General features: G+C 60.7%; 1 protein-coding gene across 1 annotated transcript; it reads left to right on the top strand.

Annotated features, from left to right (window-relative positions):
- Positions 1-7,948: 7,948 nt before the first annotated feature.
- On the top strand, positions 7,949-9,087 carry LOC133264285 (ATP-sensitive inward rectifier potassium channel 10-like). Its single transcript, XM_061444236.1, is given in 5 exon segments — positions 7,949-7,997; positions 8,000-8,149; positions 8,152-8,727; positions 8,730-9,049; positions 9,052-9,087. Coding segments are annotated over 5 exon segments (1,131 nt in total).
- The last annotated feature ends 878 nt before the right edge of the window (positions 9,088-9,965 follow it).

Below are 9,965 nucleotides of genomic sequence, written 5' to 3'. Positions count from 1 at the left end.
TGGCCCTGACCCCCAACACCGCTCCTGACCCCCCAACACCGGCCCTGACCCCCAACACCGCTCCTCAACCCCCCAACACCGGCCCTGACCCCCATCATTGGCCCTGACCCCCTCATCACCAGAGCTGATCCCCCCCAATCACTGTCCCTGACCCCCCCCCATCACCAGCCCTGCCCCCCATCACTCCCCACAGCTCCGTGCTCAGCAGCCCCCCCCATAGGTGCTCAGCCCCAGCCCCAGCCCCCCCGCGGTCCCGTCCCGTTCCCCCCCCCCCCCATGGCTCACAAAGGCGCTTTGTGACCGGCCCGGGAACAGCGGGGGCCTTGTGTGGGGCCACGGACCCACGGACCAACCCCCCCCCCCCCCGCCGTGCCCCCCCCCCCCCCGGTGCTGCCGGTGCCGGTGGGTGCGGGCGGCTCCCCCCCCCCCCCCCTCCCTTCCCCTCCGGTAACGTGACCGGTTCCTTTCCACCCCATTAACCCCCGGCCCGCCCCCGGCAGCTCCTCCCCGACCCCCCCCCCCCCCCCCCCCCCCCCGCCGCCGGTGCCCGCCCGGGGGGGCCCCGTCCCGCCGCCGGCCCCGCCGAGCCATAAAACCCATGGGGGGAGGCGGCGGCTGAGCGCGGCCGGACCCCGGAGCCTGGGGCCGTCCCCGAGCAAGGTAAAAGGGGGGGGGGTTTGAGGGGGGGGGGGTTGGGGGTCCCCGGTGTCCCCCCCCCCCCCCCCCCCGGGGCATCCCCGACCCGGTGGTCCCGGTCCCATCACCCCCTGGCCCCGTCACCCTGCAGCCCATGGTCCCTATAGGGGCTGCATCGCCACCCCACATCCCAGTGTCCCAGCCCCTCCGCGTCCCGTGGGCCTTACCCCGTACACACCCCCGATGCCGCGGCCCCACAGCCCCGCGGCCCCTCTCTATCCCCTGTCGCTGGATCCCCGTATCCCCATTCTGCACATCCCCAAGGCCTGTATCCCCATGTCCCCATGTTCTCATGTCCTGCATCCCTATGTCCCCATATCCCCATGTCCCCGTATCCCCATGTCCTGTATCCCCAAATCCCCATGTCCCCGTATCCCCATGTCCTGTATCCCCATATCCCCATGTTCCATATCCCCATGTCCCCATGTCCTATATCCCCATGTTCTCATTTCCTGCATCCCTACGTCCCCATATCCCCATGTCTCATACCCCCATATACCCATGTTCCATATCCCCATGTCCCCATATCCCCATATCCCCGTATCCCCATGTCTCATACCCCCATATCCCCATGTCCTATATCCCCATGTTCTCATGTCCTGTATCCCTATGTCCCATATCCCCATGTCTCATACCCCCATATCCCTGTGCCCTGTATCCCCATACCCCCATGTCCCCATGTCTCATATCCCCATGTCCCTGTGTCTGTGTGTCACCTACCTCCGTATCCCCATGTCCCGTATCCCCATGTCTCCCTATCCCATATCCCCATGTCTCCCTATCCCATATCCCATATCTCCCTATCCATATCCCCATAACTCCCTATCCCATATCCCCATGTCTCCCTATCCCATATCCCCATGTCCCGTATCCCCATGTCTCCCTATCCCATATCCCCATGTCTCCCTATCCCATATCCCCATGTCTCCCTATCCCATATCCCCATAACTCCCTATCCCATATCCCCATGTCTCCCTATCCCATATCCCCATGTCTCCCTATCCCATATCCCCATAACTCCCTATCCCATATCCCCATGTCTCCCTATCCCATATCCCCATGTCCCGTATCCCCATGTCTCCCTATCCCATATCCCCATAACTCCCTATCCCATATCCCCATGTCTCCCTATCCCATATCCCCATGTCCCGTATCCCCATGTCTCCCTATCCCATATCCCCATAACTCCCTATCCCATATCCCCATAACTCCCTATCCCATATCCCCATGTCTCCCTATCCCATATCCCCATGTCCCGTATCCCCATGTCTCCCTATCCCATATCCCCATATCTCCCTATCCCATATCCCCATGTCTCCCTATCCCATATCCCCATGTCTCCCTATCCCATATCCCCATATCTCCCTATCCCATATCCCCATGTCTCCCTATCCCATATCCCCATATCTCCCTATCCCATATCCCCATATCTCCCTATCCCATATCCCCATGTCTCCCTATCCCATATCCCCATATCTCCCTATCCCATATCCCCATGTCTCCCTATCCCATATCCCCATATCTCCCTATCCCATATCCCCATATCTCCCTATCCCATATCCCCATGTCTCCCTATCCCATATCCCTGCAGATGGGGGTCACAGCCCCCCTCTGGCCGTGCCCACCCAACCCTGCAGGGGCCACCCAGCCCTTGGGATGTCCCCACATTCCAGCGTGAGGCCTGAGGCCCCGGGGAGGGACCGGTGCTGGGGGGGGGGGGGGGTTCATCCCCCTTGGGCTGGAGGGTCCCATGGGATGGGATTGTGGGTTACCCACGTTACCCCTATGTGGGTTATCCTGGATGTGGTTGTCCGGGTGTGGGTATCCTGGTGTGGGTTATCCCAGCTATAGGTTACCCAGGTTATGGGGTATCCCTGGTGTGGGTTATCCTGGTTTGGGTTATCCCAGCTATAGTTACCCAGGTTATGGGGTATCCCTGGTGTGGGTTATCCCAGTGTGGGTTATCCCAGCTATAGGTTACCCAGGTTATGGGGTATCCCTGGTGTGGGGTATCCCTGGTGTGGGTTATCCTGGTTTGTGCTATCCCAGATAGAGGTTACCCCAGATATGGGTTATCCTAGATATGGGTTGTCCCACTGTGGGTTTATTCCAGTGTGGGTTATCCCAGTGTGGATTTATCCCAGTGTGGGTTTAACCTAGTGTTGGGTAATCCTGATGTGGGTTATCCTGATGTGGGTTACCCTGATGTGGGTTTATCCCAGTTTGGGTTATCCCAATGTGGGTTATCCCAGTGTGGGCTATCCTGATGTGGATTTATCCCAGTGTGGGTTTAACCTAGTGTGGGTTATCCTGATGTGGGTTTATCCAGTGTGGGTTATCCCAATGTGGGTTTATCCCAGTGTGGGTTTAACTCAGTGTGGTTATCTGATGTGGGTTTATCCCAGTGTGGGTTATCCCAATGAGGGTTTATCCCAATGTGGGTTACCCCAGTGTGGATTATCCCAATGTGGGTTTAACTCAGTGTGGGTTATCCCAATGAGGGTTATCCCAGTGTGGGTTATCCCAATGTGGGGTTTATCCCAGTGTGGGTTTAACTCAGTGTGGGTTATCCCATGTGGGTTTATCCCAGTGTGGGTTTAACTCAGTGTGGGTTATCCTGATGTGGGTTACCCCAGTGTGGGTTACCTCTGGTATGTGTTACCCAGGCTGCGGTTCAACGGGGCTGTGGTTTAACCCAGCTCTGGTTTAACCGGGTCGGGGCTCAATGGGGCCGCGGTCACCGGTGCTGCTGCCAGGAGCAGCTTCTCCGATGGCTACGAGGGCTGAGCTGTGGGCCCCCCCCCCCCCTTATCGGCCCCATCGCAGCGCTGGCGCCGCGGGGTCCCACGGAGACCCCTGTCTCCGTGTCCTGCCCCAGTGATGGGCACCCCCAAACCATCGCTTTGGGGTCACCCGATGCTTGGGGGGGGGGGGGTTACACACGACAGACACAAACGGGAACGGGTCCCATCGCCCCATGGTGCTGCCCCCCATAGCGTGTCCGGGGGGTCCCGTCCGCAGCCCCATAGCGGTGAGGATGAGGAGGATGAGGAAGATGGCGGGGAGGGGGGGGGTGGCAGTGGGGGGCGCGGGGCCCTGCATGTTAACCAGGAGCCTCCTCAAAGCTCCTTTGTGCCCCGCCAGCTCCATTGAGGCCTCTTGGCCAGGGCACACAATGGCCCCACTGTCCCCGTCCCCATCCCCCCCCATGCGCTGCCGCCCACATCCCCCCCCCCCCCCCCCCCCCACACAACGGGACCTGCCCACAGCGGGGACCCCCCCCCCCCCAATGTTGTGTCTATGGGGGTCCCATCCCCACTCTCCCCAGTGCCACCAGTGCTCAGCGCCCCAGTTTGCCATGGGGCCGGTGCTGGCTGGGAGCCGATGCGGTTGGCACCGCGCGGGCACGGGCACGGTGCCCATGGTGCTGGTGCCAATGGGACGCGGCAAAGGGGGGGGGGACGGGGACGGAGGAACGGGGACGTGTCCCCAAGGCCCACATTGGACCCCCCAAGTGGGGCCGGGCCCCCCAACGTCCGCTCTGGTGTCACCAGGGGGGGGACACCGAGGCAGGGCCCCTTGGTTAATGGGTAACCAGAGAGCGGTCACCGGTGACCGGGGCCGGTTGTGGCCGTGCCCGCGGGCACCGTCCCCGCACCGGGAACAAGCTGCAGCTTGTCACAGCCGTGTCCAGCACGGGAGCCGGGCCGGGGGCAGCGGGGGTGCGGTGACCCCGACAGGGGGGTGTGGGGGGCACAGGGAGGGCTGAGGGGGACAATGGGGAGGGGGGGGGTGAAGAAACCCCAAAGGTGGAGGCTGGGGGGTGGAAAAGCTCCAAGGTGGGATGGAGGGAGCTCAAAGAGGGTGCAGGGACCCCATAGAGGGTGCAGGGACCCACAGAGGGTGCAGGGACCCCATAAGAGGGTGCAGGACCCAAAGAGGGTGCAGGGACCCCACAGAGGGTGCAGGGACCCCAAAGGGGATGTAGGACCCAAGGTGGGATGCAGGGAGCTCAAAGAGGGTGCAGGGACCCCACAGAGGCTGCAGGATCCAAAGTGGGATGCAGGGACCCCAAAGAGGGTGCAGGATCCAAGGTGGGAAGCAGGGACCTCAGAGAGGGTGCAGGGACCCCAAAGAGGATGCAGGACCCAAACTGGAATGCAGGGACCCCATAGAGGATGCAGGACCCAAGGTGGGATGCAGGGGACCCCATAGAGGATGCAGGACTTGAAGTGGGATGCAGGGACTTTAAAGAGGGTGCAGGGACCCCATAGAGGATGCAGGACCCAAAGTGGGATGCAGGGACCTCAAAGAGGGTGCAGAGACCTCACAGAGGATGCAGGACCTAAGGTGGGATGCAGGGACCTCAAAGAGGGTGCAGGGACCCCATAGAGGATGCAGGGACCCCAAAGAGGATGCAGGACCCAAAGTGGGATGCAGGACCTCAAAGAGGATGCAGGACCCAAAGTGGGATGCAGGGACCCCAAAGAGGATGCAGGACCCAAAGTGGGATGCAGGGACCTCAAAGAGGATGCAGGACCCAAAGTGGGATGCAGGGACCCCAAAGAGGATGCAGGACCCAAAAGTGGGGATGCAGGGACCTCAAAGAGGATGCAGGACCCAAAGTGGGATGCAGGGACCCCAAAGAGGATGCAGGACCCAAAGTGGGATGCAGGGACCTCATAGAGGGTGCAGGACCCAAGGTGGGATGCAGGGACCTCAAAGAGGGTGCAGGGACCCCATACAGGATGCAGGACTCAAAGTGGGATGCAGGGACCCCATAGAGGATGCAGGACCCAAGGTGGGAAGCAGGGACCTTAAAGAGGGTGCAGGGACCCCAAAGAGGGTGCAGGGACCCCATAGAGGGTGCAGGACCCAAAGTGGGATGCAGGGACCCCAAAGAGGGTGCAGGGACCCCATAGGGGGTGTCTATTTTGCCCACAGCAGAGGTCAAAGGGAGCCCAGAGGAGCAGAAGGACTTTGGGGGTGCAGAGCCCCCCCCCTGGACGCGCCGGTGCCCGTCACTGCCCGGCATGGGCAGCGCTTTGGGGACCGGGCGGCACCGGGCTCACGGTTCCCGTGGGGAGGGGGCACCGCGTCCCCGGTGTGCCCCGGGACAGGGCCTGGTGCCAAGCGGGATGCGCCGCAACCGGGACGGCGGCCCCGGCCCCCCCTTCCCTTCCCTTCCTTCCCTTCCCGGTGTCCCCACGTCCCCGGTGTCCCCGGCTCGGTGCCGCGGCGGAAACGGTGCGAGGCCAAAGGCTGGCGGGGGCTGAAAGGCGCCTTCTGTGCCCGCGCCGGGCCGGGGACACGGGACGGAAACGCGCCTGGCGCCGCCACCAGCCGTTTGTCACCGCCATTCATCCCCCCCTTCCTCTTCCTCCCGGCCGGGCAGGGCGCCCCGGACCCCCCAAGGGATGGGGCGGGATGGGGGGGAGCTGCCGGGACACGGGAGGAGTCGGGAGCGGGATGCACACACGGATGGATGGGCAGGTGCACGGAGGGATGTGGGGGGCACGGAGGGATGGAGGGGGGACAGGGACACGCACAGGGATGGATCCAGCCGTCCCCTGTCTCTTCTCCATCTGTCAAGTCTTACCCCATCCATCTTTCCAGCTGTTCCATCCTCCCCACCCACCCAGTCCTCTTCTCCAGCCATCCTCTATCGTCTCCGTCTGTCTTCTCCGTCCATCTATCCTGCTCCATCGCTTTTTCCATCCCGCTTCCACCCGTCCCTCATTTACCTCGTCCCTCCATCCTTCTTCACCCCTCTTCCCAGCTGTTGCTTCTCTCCATCCATCCATCCATCCATCCATCTTCGTCATCCACCCATTCCTCTTCTCTATCCATCCTTCTCCATCTGTCTTCTCTATCTTACTCTATTTCTCCAGCTATCAAGTTCTCCACCCATCCTTCTTCATCCCTATTCTCCATCCATCTTCCCAGCCATTCCTTCCATTCCTCTTCTCCATCCATCCTCTACCTCTGCCATGTGTCAGTCCTTATCCATCCTTCTCCATCCATCCTTCTCCATCCATCTTCCCAGCCATTCCTTCAGCCATCCTCTGCCTTCTCCTGTGTCAGCTTATCCATCCTTTCCTCCATCCATCTTCCCATCCATTCCTTTCATCCATTCCTCTTCTTCATCCATCCTCTACACCTCCATGTATCAGTCTTTATCAATCCTTCTCCATCCATCCTCTACCTTCTCCATGTGTCAGTCTTATCCATCCTTCTCCATCCCTATTCTCCATCCATCTTCCCAGCCATTCCTTCCATCCATTCACCCATTCCTCTTCTCCATCCATCCTCTACCTCCTCCATGTGTCAGTCTTATCAATCCTTCTCCATCCATCCTCTACCTTCTCCATATGTCAGTTTTATCCATCCTTCTCCATCTATCCACCCATCCTTCTCCATCCCTATTCTCCATCCATCTTCCAGCCATTCTTTCCATCCATTCCTCTTCTCCATCCATCCACTACCTCCTCCATGTATCAGTCTTATCAATCCTTCTCCATCCATCCTCTACCTTCTCCGTGTCAGTCTTACCCACCCTTCTCCTCCACCCATCCTCCTCCATCCCTATTCTCCATCCATCTTCCCAGCCATTCCTTCCATCCATTCACCCATTCCTCTTCTCCATCCATCCTCTACCTCCTCCATGTGTCAGTCTTATCAATTCCTTCCCCATCCATCCTCTACCTCCTCCATGTGTCAGTCTTATCAATCCTTCTCCATCCATCCTCTACCTTCTCCATGTATCAGTCTTATCAATCCTTCTCCATCCATCCTCTACCTTCTCCGTGTCAGTCTTACCCACCCTTCTCCTCCACCCATCCTCCTCCATCCCTATTCTCCATCCATCTTCCCAGCCATTCTTCCATCCATTCACCCATTCCTCTTCCCCATCCATCCTCTACCTCCTCCATGTGTCAGTCTTATCAATCCTTCCCCATCCCTCTTCCTCCTCCATGTGTCAGTCTTCTCCACCCTTCTCCTCCACCATCCTTCTCCATCCCTATTCTCCATCCATCCTTCCCAGCCATTCCTTCCATCCATTCACCCATTCCTCTTCCCCATCCATCTCTACCTCCTCCATGTGTCAGTCTTCTCCACCCTTCTCCTCCACCCATCCTTCTCCATTCCCTCTTCTCCATCCATCCTCTACCCCCTCCACACGTCAGTCTCACCCCTCCTTCTCCACCACCCATCCCCCTGCTCCCTCCTCACCTCCCGTCCCCTCTTGCAGATGACGTCCTCCACCAAGGTGTTCTACAGCCAGACCACGCAGACCGAGAGCCGCCGCTCATGGGCGCGGGGCTGCGCCGGCGCCGCGTCATGACCAAGGACGGCCGCAGCAACGTGCGCATGGAGCACATCGCCGACAAGCGCTTCCTGTACCTCAAGGACCTGTGGACCACCTTCATCGACATGCAATGGCGCTACAAGCTCCTCTCTTCTCCGCCACCTTCGCCGGCACCTGGTTCGCCTTCGGCGTCGTGTGGTACCTGGTGGCCGTGGCCCACGGGGACCTGCTGGAGTTCGAGCCGCCGGCCAACCACACGCCGTGCGTGATGCAGGTGCACACGCTCACCGGCGCCTTCCTCTTCTCCCTCGAGTCCCAGACCACCATCGGCTACGGGTTCCGGTACATCAGCGAGGAGTGCCCGTTGGCCATCGTGCTGCTCATCACCCAGCTCGTCCTCACCACCATCATGGAGATCTTCATCACCGGCACCTTCCTGGCCAAGATCGCCCGGCCCAAGAAACGCGCCGAGACCATCCGCTTCAGCCAGAACGCCGTGGTGGCTCAGCACGACGGCAAGACCTGCCTCATGATCCGCGTGGCCAACATGCGCAAGAGCCTCCTCATCGGCTGCCAAGTGACGGGCAAGCTCCTGCAGACCCACCTCACCAAGGAAGGCGAGAGCGTCCACCTCAACCAGCTCAACGTGGACTTCCAGGTGGACACGGCCTCGGACAGCCCCTTCCTCATCCTGCCCCTCACCTTCTACCACGTGCTGGACGAGGGCAGCCCTTGCGGGACGTGGCCCTGCGCCCGGGCGAAGGCGACTTCGAGCTGGTGGTGATCCTCAGCGGCACCGTGGAGTCCACCAGCGCCACGTGCCAGGTCCGCACCTCCTACCTGCCCGAGGAGATCCTTTGGGGCTACGAGTTCACGCCGGCCATCTCGCTCTCGGCCAGCGGCAAGTACGTGGCCGACTTCAGCCTCTTCGACCGCGTGGTGGAGGTGCCGGCGCCGCGCGGTCCCCGCCAGCCCCCCCGCTTCGGAGACCCCGAGAAGGTGAAGCTGGAGGAGTCCTTGCGGGAAGCGGCCGAGCGGGAGCGCGAGGGAGCGGGCTCAGCGTGCGCATCAGCAACGTCTGAAGCGCGCCCGCGCCGTGGGGCAGGCGTGGTGGTGTGTGGGGGGGGAGGTACCGGGCATGGAGATGCCACCACCTCCTGCAGGCGTCCCCGGGCCTGGAGGTGTTGGCATACCCAGAGGTGCCACCAGTGCCTGGAGGCGTCACCGGGCTGGAGGTGGCACCAGCACTGGAGATGCCACCAAGCCCTTACGGTGACACCAAGCTCTTCTGGTGCCACCAGCACTGGAGATGCCAACCAAGCCCTTACGGTGACACAAGCTCTTCTGGTGACACCAGCATTGGAGATGCCACCAACCCTAGAGATGCCAGCAGCGTTGGAGATGCCACCAAGCCCTTATGGTGACACCAAGCTCTTCTGGGGCCACTAGCATTGGAGATGCCACCAAGCCCTTACGGTGACACCAAGCCTGTAGATGCCACCAGCATTGCAGATGCCACCAGCCCTTATGGTGACACCAAGCTCTTCTGGTGACACCAGCATTGGAGATGCCACCAACTCTAGAGATGCCAGCAGCGTTGGAGATGCCACCAAGCCCTTACGGTGACACCAAGCTCTTCTGGTGACACAAGCATTGGAGATGCCACCAAGCCCTTATGTGACACCAGCACTGGAGATGCCACCAAGCCCTTATGGTGACACCAAGCTCTTCTGGTGACACCAGCATTGGAGATGCCACCAAGCCCTTATGGTGACACCAAGCTCTTCTGGTGACACCAGCATTGGAGATGCCACCAAGCCCTTATTGGTGACACCAAGCCTGTAGGTCCCACCAGCACTGGAGATGCCACCAAGCCCTTATGGTGACATCAAGCTCTTCTGGTGACACCAGCATTGGAGATGCCACCAAGCCCCTTATGGTGACACCAAGCCTGTAGGTC

Source organism: Pezoporus flaviventris, unplaced genomic scaffold, assembly GCF_033815535.1.
Source record: "Pezoporus flaviventris isolate CSIRO_AGI_PZ_B2104156 unplaced genomic scaffold, CSIRO_AGI_Pfla_v1 ptg000737l, whole genome shotgun sequence".
NCBI classification, from domain to species: domain Eukaryota; kingdom Metazoa; phylum Chordata; class Aves; order Psittaciformes; family Psittacidae; genus Pezoporus; species Pezoporus flaviventris.
The sequence above is the reverse complement of the archived record's forward strand: the minus strand, read 5'-3'. Positions and strand labels throughout refer to the sequence as shown.